The sequence below is a fragment of the Aspergillus udagawae genome (assembly GCF_001078395.1).
Source record: "Aspergillus udagawae IFM 46973 DNA, scaffold_4, whole genome shotgun sequence".
In the NCBI taxonomy this organism is placed as follows: domain Eukaryota; kingdom Fungi; phylum Ascomycota; class Eurotiomycetes; order Eurotiales; family Aspergillaceae; genus Aspergillus; species Aspergillus udagawae.
Window position 1 is genome coordinate 903,901 of NW_025091267.1, and position 17,278 is coordinate 921,178.

At 50.0% G+C, this 17,278-nt stretch overlaps 5 protein-coding genes and 1 non-coding gene across 6 annotated transcripts; 3 read left to right on the plus strand and 3 right to left on the minus strand.

Annotated features, from left to right (window-relative positions):
* Positions 1 to 189: 189 nt before the first annotated feature.
* Aud_005696 (tubulin-specific chaperone D) lies at positions 190 to 4,054 on the plus strand (the record flags this gene model as incomplete). The annotated part of the gene is made up of 6 exons (XM_043290615.1): positions 190 to 366; positions 427 to 2,926; positions 2,976 to 3,258; positions 3,310 to 3,654; positions 3,706 to 3,871; positions 3,923 to 4,054. 6 exons carry the CDS (start codon positions 190 to 192, stop codon positions 4,052 to 4,054), a joined length of 3,603 nt encoding a protein of 1,200 aa, XP_043146550.1.
* Positions 4,055 to 4,202: 148 nt separating this feature from the next.
* On the minus strand, positions 4,203 to 4,273 carry Aud_005697. The gene has a single exon. It is a non-coding gene; the product is annotated as a tRNA-Gly (tRNA).
* A 157-nt stretch (positions 4,274 to 4,430) lies between these two features.
* Positions 4,431 to 5,417, plus strand: Aud_005698 (U1A/U2B'/SNF family RNA-binding protein; the record flags this gene model as incomplete). The annotated part of the gene is made up of 4 exons (XM_043290616.1): positions 4,431 to 4,477; positions 4,545 to 4,551; positions 4,617 to 4,923; positions 5,023 to 5,417. 4 exons carry the CDS (start codon positions 4,431 to 4,433, stop codon positions 5,415 to 5,417), a joined length of 756 nt encoding a protein of 251 aa, XP_043146551.1.
* A 261-nt stretch (positions 5,418 to 5,678) lies between these two features.
* Aud_005699 (H(+)-transporting V1 sector ATPase subunit D) lies at positions 5,679 to 6,888 on the minus strand (the record flags this gene model as incomplete). The annotated part of the gene is made up of 8 exons (XM_043290617.1): positions 5,679 to 5,908; positions 5,961 to 6,001; positions 6,057 to 6,066; positions 6,123 to 6,171; positions 6,228 to 6,553; positions 6,622 to 6,632; positions 6,695 to 6,807; positions 6,874 to 6,888. The coding sequence occupies 8 exons, from the start codon at positions 6,886 to 6,888 to the stop codon at positions 5,679 to 5,681; spliced, it is 795 nt and encodes a 264-aa protein (XP_043146552.1).
* Positions 6,889 to 7,208: 320 nt separating this feature from the next.
* Positions 7,209 to 10,036, plus strand: Aud_005700 (mRNA splicing protein SYF1; the record flags this gene model as incomplete). The annotated part of the gene is made up of 5 exons (XM_043290618.1): positions 7,209 to 7,298; positions 7,361 to 7,477; positions 7,531 to 7,584; positions 7,674 to 9,685; positions 9,745 to 10,036. 5 exons carry the CDS (start codon positions 7,209 to 7,211, stop codon positions 10,034 to 10,036), a joined length of 2,565 nt encoding a protein of 854 aa, XP_043146553.1.
* A 684-nt stretch (positions 10,037 to 10,720) lies between these two features.
* Positions 10,721 to 15,754, minus strand: Aud_005701 (Sec7 domain-containing protein; the record flags this gene model as incomplete). Its single annotated transcript, XM_043290619.1, has 5 exons — positions 10,721 to 11,050; positions 11,102 to 11,654; positions 11,716 to 12,104; positions 12,168 to 12,513; positions 12,576 to 15,754. The coding sequence occupies 5 exons, from the start codon at positions 15,752 to 15,754 to the stop codon at positions 10,721 to 10,723; spliced, it is 4,797 nt and encodes a 1,598-aa protein (XP_043146554.1).
* Positions 15,755 to 17,278: the final 1,524 nt, after the last annotated feature.

Here is a 17,278-nt window from a genome sequence, read left to right on the forward strand (position 1 = left end):
AAACTTCCAGAGATCCGCATAGGATTTGCTCTGCCATATTTCCTTTTCTGTTGGGATCAAATCGTGCTGCTATCAGTCCCAACTTGACATGCGCAGTATATATCACGTGATCTAACCAATGTCTCCCCGCTGCTTGTTGATTGACAGAGTCGCAGAGGCACAAATCCACTAAAGGTGCAAAGTTTCGTCATGGATGACAGTGACGATAGGGAGATCAAGTTACAGAGAGCTTCCAGTGACTTGGTCAAGGAATTCTCCGCCAAGCTGCCATCTCTGCTCTGGAAACCGCGGAATGAGGAGAGACAGAGTATTCGTGTCCCACGAAGACGGACGCAGGCTGCCAAGGCAGAGAGACTTATAAACCTTGTAAGAGCATTCATTCTCTAAATACCGTTGATATGACTTGTTCACAGTGTTACTCTACAGCTTGAGCCTTTTCAAGAATGGCCGCAGCTGCTAGACCCGCATCTGCAGGCGCTTCTGCCTCCTCTGGTGGATGCCTTCCTCGCTTACCTGGTCAAATATCGCGACCAATATGGCTCTAGAGCTCCCAAGGCAGAGCGGCAGGTACTGTATCCCTTGCCAAGGGCCATCTGTCGGCTTCTCTATACCTTTTGCAAGGTCCGTGGGGTTAAAGTTATCAGTCGGTTTTTGAACAATGAGCCTAAGTACCTTGATCCAATGTTGCGGGCGTTCATCAATTGGGATGCGCTCACTGCAGACGAACCTTACGGAGAAAATCCGCGACAATTAGTTTGGGAGGAGCGCTACGTGATGCTGATCTGGCTTTCGCATTTATTGCTCGCCCCGTTTGACCTTTCGTCCTTGTCCTCGGACGATATCCCGGTACCGGTTGACAATCTGGGTCAAATTAAGCCATTACCGGCGCATGCGCCAATGGTAGCAAAGTCTCTACTTTCGGTGGCGCTGAAATATGTCAATGTCCCGGGTAAAGAACGGGAGGCTGCCACTCTGTTGCTTGCGCGGCTTATTTTGCGGCGGGATATGCAAGCCCTTGGGCTCCTGACTAACCTTACAGAATGGGCTTTTGCTGTTTTGAATCCTGGAAAAAGCGAAGAGCTTCCTTCTGTCTACACATGTATCGGTGTTTTATCTTTCCTGGGACGACTGGGCGCTTCGGGCCAGGTGGATGAGTTTGCGCCCTTGATTATCCCCACCTTTGAACGCACTCTGCATATTGCACAGGAGCGAACGGGTGTATCTGAGATCATCAGTTCGTCTGCTCTTGCTCGCAAGACTATCATCAAGATTCTGCGGACTGTGACAGTCATGGCACTGTCACTTAGCGAAAGACCAAACAGCCCAATTCCAGAGGACAAAGTTTCTTCGATTCTGGAAGATTCAATCGATCATTTGTTGGTGTCTCTCGCCGATAAGGATACACCTGTCCGCTTCGCCGCAAGCAAAGCACTCAGTATCATTACTCTGAAGTTGGGCCCGGACATGGCGTCTGAAGTTATCGAGGCTGTCACTGGCTCCCTAGAAGAAAATATACTTTACGAGAAGCCGGATGGCACAATTGTCGCACCGTTCGAAGCGCGAAAGATTGGGCTGAATCTACTTAAGCGAAACCTGAATGCGGTAGATGCGCAAAGGTGGCAAGGCTTGATACTCACACTGGGGCATTTACTCTTTCGACGCGCTCCCCCAACCCATCAACTTCCATATGTACTGCAGCCGCTCATCTCTGGTCTCGATTTCGAACAACGATCATCTACGGGAAGCTCGGTAGGCAGCGGCGTTCGAGATGCTTCGTGTTTCGGTATATGGGCAATTTCTCGCAAATACACGACCCAAGAACTGTTGACTTTGGACACGCAAATGATAAGCACCCCATCGCGTCAGGATAAAAAGAGCATTTTGCAAATTCTGGCAACAGAATTAGTATGTGCCGCTTGTATGGATCCTTCGGGGAATATCCGAAGAGGCGCCTCTGCTGCTCTGCAGGAGCTGATCGGCCGCCATCCCAGCACCATTGCCGAGGGGATTTCATTAGTTCAGGTGGTGGATTATCACGCAGTTGCCAGACGATCACGAGCGATGATTGACGTTGCGAAAGCCACCGCTGCACTAAGTCACCATTACTGGAGCCCACTTGTGGAATCTCTGATGGGCTGGCGAGGAATGGGATCTCCTGATGCTGAGTCCAGAAGACAGGCCGCAAAAGCAATCGGAGAACTCAGTATCCACGAACCATACAAGACAATTAGCGTAGTGTTTCACCGATTACGGCAGAAGCTATCGAGTCTTCCTCGCGGTGACGTCGAGGCGAGACATGGCTGTTTGCTGGCTATTTCTGCCACAGTAGATGCCTTCAATGCGCACAAAGCCACAGCGAGGGACAGCAGGGAGCAATCTGAAGCCATTCTTGTTGCCCAACAAGTTACCGATCTTTGGGACATTTTTAGCTCAGCAGTCGGCCCTACCAAGGAGGACCTAACACTCCAAATTTCTCGACCGGAATTGACAGCTGAAGCCTCATCGCACTTGATTCGTTCGCTTTCCCTATCAGTTACCCAAGGAAATGAGCCTACTTGCTCTCAGCTATCATCTTCTTCACTGGACAGAGCACATGAGACTCTCTTGCTATGTTTATCTCGGAGTGACGAGGTTGCTATAGAAGCATCATCTGAAGCTGTATCCGAGTTCTTCCCTCTTCTATCACCGTCTAAACAGGAAGAGACGATCCAAGATTGGTTCGCACACATTCGTGCTACCTGGAAGCTGCCAACGAGCAGAGGACAGATCTCGGTACTAGGGGCGGTGTTCAGGCAACTTGAACTGGTCAATAGTCTGAGACAGTCTGTGGTCGAGGCATTGCTTCGCTGCACTGATAAGGAGGAGTTGATCGAGAAGAGGGTAGTAGCGGCCAAAAGTTTGACTACGGGGGTTTTGCCCTATATCGGTGAGTTCAAACGTATATCAAGTGAAACAATTTGCTGACTGCAAGGCAGCTATCACGGAGGATATTGCGAATCATATCATTAGATTTCTGAATGACTACACAACTGACAGGCGAGGCGATGTTGGGTCCTTGCTGAGACTGGAGGCAATTCAAGCTGCAAAGATTATCCTCAGACGTCAATCTCGTCCTGAATCCCGCTCTGTCTATGCCCAGAATATAGTGGGCTGTCTTTGCCGGCTTGCTGCAGAAAAGTTGGACAAAGTCCGTCTACAAGCTTGGATTTGTCTACAGGAGTTCTGGGCGTCAGCCGAAGACTTCCCACCGTTACAGAGGTAAGAGAAAAAGTATGATTGAATCGGTAGTACCACTGCTGACTGAGGCAGAAAATATGACCATTTCAGCCATGTGTCTTCGACCGAATACTTCCTTCAGTTACTTCAGCTGCAAGCGATCGATCAGCTACGCTTACCATTGTTTCAGGGATTGGCAACATCTGCTGTTGCCGGTGCTGAAGGGCTCATCTGTTCTACTCGCCAAGCACTGGTGCAGAGCCTTAGCGGCTACAGTGAAACGGAGCAGCAGATCAAAGCGCGCGCTATTTTGAAGGACCTTGGTGTCATATTGAGCGATAATTTGCACGATGATCGCTATGCTATACCGTCAATGGAATTTGCAGCGTTTCTATTGGACGGCTATGTCTCCTCAGTGCCTGAAGAGTCTGAGCCAAGGTGCGTTATTGGCAGGAAGAGTTTGGCTGAAATCGGCTGACTTTGATATAGTTTCAGGAAGCTCTTCGTACTTGTGCAAAAGGCACACTTTAAGACCACGAATATGGCAAGGCTCGAAGCTGCAATCAAAGTCTATGCGCCTCTGTGTCGGTTGGAACATCTAAGGGCAGACGTCCTGAAGAAGATGGTCGGAATGCTTCTGCATCCATTTCCTAGGGTATGTAGTGTAACTCTTTTCAACAAGGGCGTTTATGCTGACCGACTATAGATCCGCTCAAGCGTAGCAGACTACTTATTCACGGAGACGGGGTCAGACCTTGTGAAAGACGAGGATTGGACCAAGGCCCCGAAGCAACTCGCGGGTCAAGTCGAGAATTTACGGGCGATGTTGCGACTGTAAAATGATAAACGGAACTGTAAATACCTTCAAATGATGATAGTTACGATGAGTGCTCAAAGCAAATTAATGAATCAATCGAGAGTCCTGGACGGCTGAAAACGAGGGAAAGGCGAAATCAGCGCAGAGAGAAAAAAAGAAAAAGATCGAGTGCATCATCCGTGAATCGAACACGGGCCTCGTCGATGGCAACGACGAATTCTACCACTAGACCAATGATGCTACCATATATGTAGCATTTCCTAAGTATTAATAAATAACCTTACCCCAGATATGGGAAAGGCTGTCTCCAGATCAAATGGAAGTTCCGAAGGTCGATAATAGAAAGTCAGTAGTTTGAAACATCCAAGCTCACGACAAGGGCTCAGCGGTCGCAACCATGGCCGCATTACCAGCATCTACTCCCTCTCTTCCCCCTAATCCTACGTGAGTTGTCATTGACTTATCCAATCTTTGGAAGCTACATTGTGCTAACCCAAGCTACGCTCCGCAGTGTCTATGTGTGTCCCCTCGTCTGCACGCTACAACAAGCGAATGGCGCATCTAACATCCCTGACAAAAACAGGTCCGCAATCTAGAGGAACGCATCAAGATCGACCAGCTCAAAGTGGCCTTGGAGGAGATCTTCTCCGAGTATGGCAATGTCGTGGAGATCGTTGCGAAGACCAACCTGAAGGCCAAAGGCCAGGCGTTCATTGTCTTTGACAACGTCGAATCCGCGACCCGCGCAATCGAGGAGGTGAACGGATTTGAACTTTTCGACAAGCCGATGGTCCTCGACTATGCGAAAACGAAGAGCGATGCAACAGTTATGCGAGAGGGCGGCACGGAAGAGCTTGAGGTCCATAAGCGGAGACGGTTAGCAGAGAAGGGTGCGTCCTTTTTGGCCTTCTTCCTTGTCCTTTCAAGTTTTGCCTATTTCTTTTTGTAATGAGGCATGTGCGTCCGCTAATTGCGTTTATTCATGGTAGAGCGCAAACAAGCCCACGAAGCTCTGGAAGCTCAGAAGAAGCTCAAGCGTCCTCCCGGTCCTGCCGAAACAGCGCGTCCAGCCAAGGCAGTCAAGGGTGCGGGCCTCAAACCCACCAGTGGTGCGGCGGCAGCAGTTATCCCCGACGAGTACCTTCCTCCCAACAAGATTCTTTTCCTGCGGGACTTGCCCGACAGCGCCGACCAAGAGAGCCTTACCGCTATATTTGGTCGGTTCGAAGGATTCCAGGAAGTCAGATTGGTTCCTGGCCGAAAAGGAATTGCCTTCGTCGAGTACGAGAACGAGTCTGGTGCCATCAGTGCGAAGGAGGCTACAGCGAACATGCCTATGGGGGACAACGGCAAGCCTATCCGCGTCACCTACCAAAGACAGTAAACTACTCATTTTCGAGCGGCCTTGGGCATCGGGTACAACTTGTTCTGGCGTTAGGAAGGCTGCTTTCATTTCTATTTTGTGATTCTTTGTCTTAATCATGGAGAAAATGATGTGTATTCATCCGCAGAGCCGCATTTCACTCTGGCCTCCTGTGTCTGAGTGATACCCTCATAATATGAGATAGATGAAAACTGAATGTAAAGGGACGAACAAAACATGCTTGAAGGAATATACATTGCCCAAAGAAACAACGCAGACATTCTAAAAAATGACATCGGCGTCTTCATTCTCCCCCAGAACGTCTGGGGCTTCAGGCGCTGGGGCTTCAGGCGCTGCTTCGACTTCAGCGGCCCGCTTGTCCGCAGCCTCCCTTTCCCTAGCAGCTACAATCTCGGCATCAGCGGCGGCGCTATCCCGCTGCTTCTTGTTTGAAACCTTCTTCAATCGGTAGAACTCCTCTCTGTCCAATTCATCGAGTTCCGAATTGATATCTTAGGCCTGGTCAGATATCGGAGAGATAAAGAGCTTGTAGGGGTTACTTACATTTTATAGTGTTCTCGGTTCGAGGAATAATGACGTGCTCACTGATCAAGAAGGTTAGCCTGTAAATTCGGGTCTATATTCAGGTGCAAACCGTACATCGCATTCACTATGGCCTTGGTCAGCGTTTCAGTGCCATCATGGGCGGAAGCGGTTTAGACTCACCTCGTCGATTGACAACTTTGATGACCTCGTCTAAGATCACAAACGCAGTCTAATTACCGCATGTTAGAAGACGAATGAGCTCAAGCACATGCAAGGATCCAGTACCTGTAGACTCGCAAGTTCCACTAATGTCTCCACTGCTCGAGCATATGTCTCTCGACACCGCTGCACCTGTTGACCTCCCTTTCCGAGACCGGTCAAACCAAAGTCATTGATCCCCTCCTCTGTATAGCTCTCAAATTGCGGTAGGAAGACACCGGAGACATTCTCTTGTTTAGCCCGTACTCGGAACCGTGCTTGCTTGGCTGATTCTTGAACTTGGTAGCCGATATCTCCACCAACAGCGTAGCTCACTTCGGCCAGGGAGAATGCAGCGATTTGCATAACCCGTCCCATCTTCTGTTTCGCTTCATCGATGCGCCGGGTGATTTCTAGTATACAGCATCAGCTTCGAGAATTGGCGGCGGGGTGTGCTATCCTGTCGGGGAAGCTGTCTTACCCCGGAAACGCCTGCAGTTGGACGGATATATCAGCAAGTGATATAGATTTCAAGACAGGAATGGCAAACTTACTTCGTGAGAGCTTCACTCTTTCGTTTCAATAAGCTGTGACCAGTCTCCGCACCCTTCAGCTTACTCTTCATCAACCCCAGCGACTGGCGGGTCGGGAAGACTGCCTCGCGGCCCTGATAAGGACACCCATATCAATCAGCGAAACCGAAAAGCGGGTAAGACAAAGAGAAGATACATACCACTGCACCCGACATGGCTGGGAAATGATTAAATAGAAGTAATGACGTTCAAACACGATGTTACTACCACGAAAGAGCAGGGCGCATTGCTTGGGCCTCTCATTGGCACGATGATACGCAGCGCCGATAGAGGAAGAAGCTTGGGCCACCTCTGCCCGCCTGGCTGCGGCATGACAGAAGATCACGTGCTCCAGTCCAACTTCACGTTCTGCGGCGCTTGATCTTTGCTGGTTAACGCGACAAGGAACACAAGAAGCTCTCCAGTTCATGCGACTCTCCATTTTCCTGAACCTGTGTTGACCGTGCGAGCTGGTCCCGCTCGAACGAGTGGCGAAATGCCAGGGACACTCCTGCCCCCGAGATCTAACCGGCAACACGCACAGATGGACCGAACGTCTGCCTCAGGGCCAGACCTTTACCTGATTGTAAGCGCTAAGCGTGGATTGAGCATTGCAATCGTGGATGCTGACACTATACTTGCGCATAGGCCGATCAGGACACTGTCTATGAACAGGATCTTCTTCGGGCTCCTGGCAGTATCAAACCATGGCTTGCCTACATTGAGTACAAACAGCAGAATGGGACCCTCTACGAGCAGGCCTTTGTAGGATTTCTCCCCCATTTACTCCGCGATTACATGCTAATAGATTGTTTTAGGTTATGGAGCGTGCCTGTAAACAGCTTCCCAGATCATACAAACTTTGGAAAATGGTATGTGAAACCCGTCTTTTTTTCTGGTCGCTTTCTTCACATAAAATTTCTGAAAAATAGCAGTGCATGATTTTGCTGACTGTGTAAAGTATCTGGAGTTTCGAATAAACCACCTTCGGGGTCGTAATGCGACAAAATACCGTGGTGAATATCAGAAGGTGAACACGCTCTTCGAACGAGCCCTCATACTGCTGAATAAAATGCCAAAAATTTGGGAGATGTATCTCTCTTTCTTGCTACAACAACCATTGGTAACACAGACTCGGAGGTCATTCGACCGCGCGCTTCGTGCTCTACCGATCACCCAGCATAACCGGATCTGGAAATTATACAAAGCCTTTGCGCGCTCAGCATCTGGACAAACAGCTGTGAAGATATGGGCTCGTTATATGCAAATTCACCCGGAGAATGCTGAAGAATATATCGAGTTGCTCGTTGGACTGGGTCAATATACCGAAGCTGTCAAGCGCTACATGGAAATCCTCGACAACCCGAGATTTCAGTCAAAGAGAGGAAAGAGCAACTTTCAACTTTGGACTGAGATGGTAGACCTGCTCGTCTCTAAGGCGAAGCAGATTAAGACCGGCCCGCAGGTCGGCATCGATGTTGACGCCATCCTTCGGAGTGGAATTGATCGGTTTGCGGACCAGAGAGGGAAGCTCTGGGCTGGGTTGGCGACTTATTGGATCACGAAGGGTAATTTTGAGAAAGCGCGCGATGTGTTCGAAGAAGGTATTACCACCGTCATGACCGTCCGCGACTTCACCCTGATATTCGACTCCTATGTTGAATTTGAAGAATCGATCATCGGAAGCTTGATGGAGGCGGCAGCGGTCCGGGCTGATAAAGGAAATGTTGACGAAGAGGCTGATTTTGATCTCGATCTACGAATGCTGAGATTTGAACAACTTATGGATCGCCGGCCGTTCCTTGTCAACGATGTCTTGCTAAGGCAAAATCCCAACAATGTCATTGAATGGGAGAAGAGGGTGGCTCTGTGGGGTGACAACAAAGAAGAAATCGTCAACACATACACCGCCGCCATCGCTGCAATCAACCCGAAGAAAGCTCATGGAAAGTTTTCTGAACTCTGGGTCAACTACGCCAAATTCTACGAGAGTGGTGGAGATTTGGACACTGCTCGAGTCATTTTCGACAAGGCTGTCAAGGTTCCGTTCAAATCAGTGGCCGAATTAGCAGAGACATGGTGCGAATGGGCTGAGATGGAACTCCGAAGTGAGAATTTCGATAAGGCCGTCGACATCATGGCCAAGGCTACGCAGGCACCGAAGAAGTCTACAGTGGACTATTTCGACGAGACTCTCTCCCCTCAGCAGCGTGTTCATAAGAGTTGGAAGCTTTGGAGTTTCTATGTGGATCTGGTCGAGAGTGTTGCAACCTTGGAAGAGACGAGGAAGGTATATGAGAGGATTTTTGAACTGCGCATCGCAACACCCCAGACTGTAGTCAACTATGCCAACCTATTGGAAGAGCATAAATACTTTGAGGATTCCTTCAAAGTCTACGAAAGAGGCCTGGATCTCTTCAGCTATCCGGTCGCTTTCGAGCTCTGGAACCTTTATCTCACCAAGGCGGTGGATCGGAAGATTGGCATTGAAAGATTGAGGGACCTCTTCGAACAGGCTCTCGATGGATGTCCGCCGAAGTTCGCAAAGCCATTGTATCTGATGTACGGCAACCTTGAAGAAGAACGCGGTCTGGCCCGACACGCAATGAGAATCTATGAGCGTGCAACTCGGGCAGTTTCAGACGAGGACAGATTTGAAATGTTCGAGTTCTACATCACCAAGTCTGCCTCCAACTTTGGTTTGACATCCACGAGGCCTATCTATGAACGCGCCATTGCGGCCTTACCAGACCGGGAAGCCAAAGAGATGTGCCTCAAGTTCGCAGAGATGGAAAGGAGACTTGGCGAAATCGATCGCGCACGTGCGATCTATGGCCATGCTTCTCAGTTCTGCGACCCCCGTACCAACGCCGGCTTCTGGCAAAAATGGGAGGCGTTCGAGGTCCAACACGGAAACGAAGATACCTTCAAGGAGATGCTTCGTATCAAGAGAAGTGTTCAGGCGCAGTACAAGTATGTGGACCCTGACCAACTCACGAAATTTGAAAATGTGCTAATATTCATTGAAACAGCACCGATGTCAACTTCATTGCTTCCCAAGCAATCGCTCGCAGCCAGCAACGCGCCCAGGAAGGCGGCAAGGAGATGGAAGGCGAGGAAGCAGACATGGATGGCTCCAAGGAGCGCGCGGACGCCATGGCAGCTCTGGAACGGCAAGCTCGCGCCCCCGTGGGCTTCGTTGCCGCCAGCACCGGACCCGAAGGCGGCAATCGTCCCCCTCCGCCGGGTCAGCAGCTGCCGCAGCCCTCTGCGCCCGTCAACCCAGACGCTATTGATCTTGATGATGATATGGATGCCGAATAGTCTCTTTTCGTTTCACATTTATTTCATGTCTCTGTCTCCCGCCGCCGACATTCGACATCGCTATCTTGCAAAGGTTGCGCGCACCTTTTTCCTTAGAAATTCATTCCGCGCTACAAATCGCATACATACCTACGTACATGAATGCCACTCGCTCATTCTCCTAGTAACGTCTTTGTCGTCGCGATATCCGGCTGTCGCCGGCGTCGTTGTCTTTCTGTCGAAATATTTGTGGACACTGGATCCGAACCAGCCGCGTATGTCTTTGTCATACTACCTAGTTTCCTTTGTTTCTTGTTTGCACCCACATGGAGCGTGATACCGCTTCGAAATGGTGATTTTACTTCTCCTTTTGTGTGTATAGATGGCCATTCCGTTTCAATCCACATCTCAAGTCTTGCGGGTCGATTCTGCTATAAGGACTCATTGCTGTAGTTCAAATAAGTGACCATGTGCTTGTGCCTAGACAGGACGCAGATTATGTCTATCGAAGAGGGACTTCGTTGGGAAGAGCCAGAAGTCGATGAGTTCTAGGTGGGACGGTTCCACCATTCCCAGGACATTGTTGGTCAAATGATCGTTATATTTACATGTATACAAGAGGAAGACGATGAAGTAGCTACCCACGCTATAAATGCTTGAAGTGATAAAAGGAGAATAGGGTTGATAGTCGAGATGTCCCCGCGGTTAGTCGGCCTTGGTTTCAGGCTTTATCACTTCGCCTTCACCTTCAGACTGACCAGAAATTGGCTGAGACTCTTCAACGTTTGCATCGGTGGCGTTGGCATCGTCGCGGGAAGGAGAGATAGGAGACGAGATCGCGGAGACTACGGCGGGCCTTTCGTTCAAGTCTTCGGGGAAAATCTCCTTGAACAAGTCTGGGAGGAATCGCTCCAGGCGTTTCTTGGTTTCCGTCCAGATGGGTTCCTTGCTGGGATCTTGGGACGGCGGTACCAAGTGTCCGCCATCCGCCATGACTAGAAGAATGTTTTTGAGACTTTCAGGGATTGCCTCCGCCTGTAGAAGATAGTTAGCGTATCCATTTCTCATGGCTCAAATTCCACGTACCAAGCTATCCCCCTGACCGCTGTTCATCATACGGTCGAGGATATCCAGAATCTTCAGCCAGAGATCTAGCATGCCTTCCCGGTTCGGAAGCTGGTCGAGATAGCGTAGGAAGATTTTGCAAACCAGTGTTGCTGCTTGAACGCGAGTTTCACTCATACCACGTGGATCGGAATGGTAGACCTCGGGTTTCAGTAACAAGAGAATAAGTGGGAACAGGACCTGGTCAAAGATAGCGGTCCATTCCTTGTCATCAGTCGAATCAATGTGGACAGAGAGAAGGCATCTTTGCAGAGTGGAAACCGCATGATGCCGGATATCCCGGCAAGGGTTAATGCACTGTGCGCTCAGAGACTGGAATACGGGTGACCAGTAGGCTGACCAAGCTACGAGATTATCAAAGTTAATGGCCTGTTCTTCTGCTGCGACTAGGCACGTTTCATACGTACCTTCACGCTCCTCAAGATGAGACTGCTTAATGAGGGTCGGAACCCGACTTGTCAGGTGATAGATGAGACCAACGGCTTTGACACCGCGAGCAACAACCTCGTTCTCACTGCAAGCTTTGTTTAGCTCCTAGTTGAGGCATCAATTTCATCCGGGAGAAATAGACGAACCTTGGCTTTGATGGCTTCACAGCCTTAGAGCGCCGAGAGGCTGCATCCCTCTGGCGTTCTTCGATGTAACCCACGCTAGCAGCGCTTATGAAATCATTCGCAAGACCGACAGCAGACTCATAGTTATCTGCAGTCACTATGGGAGGCACAGAATCAATGATTATGCGAAGGAGCTCGAAAACTAAGGGGGCCGCCTCCGTGTGTTGGTGCAATCTCTGCAGAATGGACCAGAAGTCGGGGGAGACAGTGAGCTCGTTTCTCAAGAGGCCTGGTTCTGAAATGCACCGGGCTAGACCTTTGATTGTGGGGACAGCAACACTTTCTAAAATATCCTGTTCGAAGCTGGATATGCCGTGGAGAATGACAGGCACACGCATGAAGGATTGATCCTGGAAAAGGTTAGTCAGACCGGACATATATTGTCTAGGACGGATAGAGTAGGGCATGTGTACATGGCTCAGTCGCAATAGATTGAACAGATAGGAGACGATCCGGGACAGGGCCAGCGAGTGCAGATTCGTTGCATCTCTGATAAAGGCCTGCAACACGATGGCCAGTCGTTCACCGAGGGCCTCGATGGTTCCTTGGTCACGGAGGGTAAGAACCGTTGCCAATTCCAAATAATACATCATCTTGGGGTCATAGTTTGATTTCTGTGCAACGGCTCTGCCATTTGGCGATCTTGGGGAAGAAATTGGTCGTTCAGGTTTGACAACAATGACCGCTGGAGTGGTGTCTTCAGGTAGCTCAGCCATTAACGACTCTACGATTAGAGTGACGGATGAGAGGGGAAGGGATCTATATCAATGCTATTGTTGGTATCGCACATGAGCTAGGCGGAGAAAGGGTAATGCACTTACTTGATGTTGAGCAGAACATCATTGATTGCGCATGCGGCCACGCAGTCAACTGTGCAAAGCGTATTGTCCAGCTCCTCATCCGATGGTTCTGGAGGATCATCGGCTGCATAGCTGGAGAGATAAGACGTGAAAGCCGACAAGAGTCCTGTCTCACTACCACGCGCATCGCGGTCTACAACCTGTGATGGGGATTGCAGTGGGATCGAAGGGATCCCGAGTTCAGCAATCACATCACTTTCAAATGAAGGAATGAGCGAGTTGATGAAGAGGTTGCTGGTGATTTGGAAAACATATTTCCAGCTTTGCCGAACAGCAGACTCGTTTCCTGACAGAACCCGGAAGAGAACAACCGTGGCTAGCTGGGCTCTGAAGTCTCGCCCGAACTTGACGGCAAGCTCGCTAACCATCACGGTCTTCTTCCCAGCTTGGACCTCCGTGTTAAGGGCGGTGCTTGGCGGCTTGTCGGTGGCAAGAGTGCTAATGGACGCGAGACTGAATATGATGCGGTCGAATGCCTCGGCGATACCGTAACGCGCAGCAATCTGTGCGCATTGATCGAAACCCATCACGACTCGAGAGTAGACTGCATCATCTGAGGCGGACATGAAGACGTACGAAAGCGTTGCCACAACTGGTTTCCAAGTTGCTTCAAACATCTCCGAATCGTAAATGTTGGTCTCCCCAACAACCAGTTCTCCGGCAGATGAAGATTTGAGAAGAAGCTCGCGCCATGCATAATCAAAAGCGTGTTTATTCTCATGCTCGTCGGGTAAAATGATCTCGTTTTGTTTGATTGAGTCGTAGATCTCTTGAAGGAATTCGGGAGCAAAGTCTTGTCCCGCATTGACTCCGCGCAGATTCCTTGCAAAATCAGTGCAAGTCATGCGATTCTGGGGCCTGATATTAGGATTGTAGGCATCTGTGTTAAGCATAATAATGCCGTATGTCAGCACGAAGAGTGCATCCTTGTCTGCAACGCCCTTTGGATGAGCTTTCTGGACGAATTTGTCAGAAAATGTGGTCACAATCCGTTCAATGAGAGCAGATTCTCCAGGAAGACGGAAAGCACCGAGGAGGTCTCTCAGCGCATCGACGACAGTCTTGCCGGAGAAGTCAAACAGATCGACGAATGCTTCCAGGATTGCTTCATTGGATTTCTTAGAAATGAACTCTCCAAGAACCTTCTTCGATATCCGAGTCGTTCCCTTCAGGAATCGGGCAACCAGAACAGGATCGTCTGGATTTTCAATGATACCATGAGCTGCAAGGTATGCGATTCCCGCCTTTGGATTTTCATTGAACTTTTGGGCGCCCTGTATGATGATCCTCTTCCTTTTGCGTTGGCTCTTGAGCATCTCCTTGGAGGGGAAGCCCTCGTATCGCGGCTCGTCTTCGAGACGATCGTATATGAATTGAATGTACCCCAAGAGTGCATCCAGACACAATGGGGGCACATTAGTTGTGCTCCACGTCGCTGAATCGGGGAAGGCATTGCGAGAAAGGAGACCCACCATGTCCTCACAGAGGTCTGCCCGATCTACTTCGCAATCATAGTTGACGAAAAGCTCCACCATGAAGCTGGGAATACGTGCGAGCACGCCGATGCTCTCAACCATGGCTTCCCGAGTCTCTGGTCTCCTCGAGCCGCCTTCCAGACCTAGTTTCTGTCTATCCTTGACTGGGACGGGCGTGGACCTGCCGCTGTTGGACTGTGAAGGAGGAGGTTTCACCAGCTTGGGTGCTTGTGGCACCCCATCATATAGGGCCGGATCGATGCCAGGCTCTCTCGGGATCTCTACGCGAGGATGAAGACAAGCAACCAGATAGGACAGGTACAACTCCTGCTGTAGCTTGAGGACGGACCGGCAGGTTAAAAGGAGAGTGCCGGCAACCCTGAGCGACCCACTGAGAATGGCCAAATTTTCCGAGCGAACCAACTGGAACAGGTGCCGGCAAAGATCGTCTTTCGCCAATGCGGCCAAGCTAGGATGTTTGGCGATGGAAGGGCCTGCGACTTCCAGAGCCACGTCTATGATCCGCAATGCCATTACCCTCATGGGATCGGTATGTTGCCGGTTATGTGGATCGAGCAGGTCGATGAGGACACGGAACAATTCCCGGATAGAAGGCAAGGAATACGGCTCGACCTCGTTCCCGAGATCGTCTTCTGGGTTCGGAGGAGCGGCGACGGCGTTCCCACTGGCAGCTTGATCGGACGGCTCATCCCCGCCGGTGCGCTCTCGTTCCGGTCCCGCGGTGTCGGAGCCCATGGCGGAAGGATGCTGGGAGGTTACGGTGTCCCCATCAACGGAGGGATCCATCTTAAGGCCCGTCTGTTCGGCACTGTTCCCGGCTGCGGTCAAAGAGCCCGAGTCGACCGACTCCGTGACCTCCAGCTGCGACAAACGTGAAAAGATCACTTGGCACATATTGACCATGGCCATTTCGGCGGAACGCCGCAGCACTTCCGAGAGACGCACTTGACAGCACATACTCAGACCCGTTTCCATCATTTCACAGACACTTTCATCGCCAAGCAGCTCTCCCTCCGGTCGGGAAAGCATTCCCTCCATAAGCTTGAGGATCCTCAACAGAACAATCTCATCCGCAGAGGAATCACTGGCCTCGAAACGACAGTGGGTTATGGCGGCCGACAAAAGCTGCATGGCCATGGAAAGCCTAGGGGAGTCGCGGTTAATGATGTTATAAGCGAAGAACTTGGTGATCGCGATCAGGGCGAGGGAGGTGATCGAGGCCGAGGTTGAGGATGAACGGATGACTTGCAGGAAGGGGTGCAGGAGTGCCGGTGTATCGAAGGTCCGAATGTCTTTGCAGTCCTTTAGGTCGCTCCGTAACCGTGTGAACGCGGAGATCAGAGGATTATCTTGCATGCTCTTGCCTTTCTTGCCCCTCAGGCCCCATCGATTGGCCAAAGCATGATCGTCATCCATGACAGACAGTCTCGAACGAGGACGGGGAGAGGCCGCGCCATTGCGGGGGCTCGGAGGGGCAGATGTATCTTTCTCATATACTCGGGAGGAAGCATTTCCACCGAGAATGGCGGCAACAGACGAATGAGCCCAGCGGGCATGTTTGCGCATGGAGGAGGTGACGGTGATGCATTCTGTTGTCACCAGAGCCACTGGATCAACAGCGATGGACAGGGAGGACGTTGACATGACGGAAAAGGGGAGGAATGAGCTCTAAGGAGGTTGCTCAATCACAGAGCAATCTCATACCATAGCCTGTCACTCTGAAATAAGACAGAGGTGGGGTATTAGAGCAGCACAAGTAGCGTTGGAGTCGACGAGGAACGCAACAGCTGGTCTTCTCCAGCCTTTGGATAGCTTACCAAATCGGGTTTAGGGTTTAACAGTAAATGTGACTGGTACAGTATGTAACAATACATGGGGAAGAATTTGTAAGATACTTAGATACGATCACGGATGTATTGTACCGTTAGTTACCAGCAATACCAGGGCAGTTATCCACGAGGCCGATCAGCATCCAGGCAAGTTTCCCTAGTCTTTCTCAGTGGCTTCATCACTCACCTCAACGCAAGGAGGTCAAAGTGATGGATCTGACGATGCCGATGCTGGCCCAACTGTCAGGACAACCTTTAAGGGGTCTGTCTCATGGTAAGTGGGAACTTGGCATGTGCATCCCTGATCAAATAATCCTTACATAGAGCCGAACTATCTAGAAGATTGACGAGAGACGAAACAAAAGATCTCTCTCCTCTGTTACATAGATCACCATGGTCTGGAGGGATCTTTTAGATCGATCTGTAGGACTACCGTTGAAGATGTTTGAGCCTCAAAGACGAAAACCTGGTAAGGAGCTGGAAGTAGTAACTCCGTAGTCCGTACCTTGGAAATATTCTCCCCGATGGGGCGTCAGTTCTCCACTTTCAGCCTACTTTTAGGTTACTACTTATCGATTGATATATTGTTTATTTGGAACAGTTTCAGATTCCCTTGCAGACACTGATATACAGTTAGTCATAGGAGGATCAGAGCTGACAGCCTAGGAGAATTGGTTACTTACTGACTGGCAGGTGCTTGTGGACAACCTCACGTGTGATCAGCTGCAAAGCATATACAGAGTATTCAGAAAGTAAGCGAGAAAATGGGGCTAATATCAGATGTAGGTATAGATAGCTACCAGCATAACCCACGCGCTTAGAATAGCTGAGGCAACATGTTAGTTTGTTACTCAATCAAGTACGTCCCATAGATCTGATCGCATGAATCTCCTTACACATTAATTCCCCTCTTTTCCCCTCACTACCGTCTTCACGACCTGTAAATTATCGTCACCATGCTCTTCTGCTTCTCTTGAACAATCTACTTGCAGACTGATATCACCCCAATGGACTTCAGCATGTCAGACTGAGTCCACTATCGCATCTCAGTTGATTATCGCTCTCGGACAAGCCACATTCATCCATCTGCAGTGCCTACATTCAATCGTCCAACCAAATCCAAGTCAACAACTCATCGCTTGTCTTGACCACTTTTTCTTCTTGTTTTGTTACATAACTCCACCCATCAGCATCGCCATTATTATTACTATCATTACTACTATTACTATTATCATCATCTGATCCTTCTTAATTCTTCTAAAGAAAGTTTGCGCCGCCGGGGGGAATCCATTACCAGTTAGCGATTCACTTCTCCCCCACCCTCCCTCTTCTCCTCTCC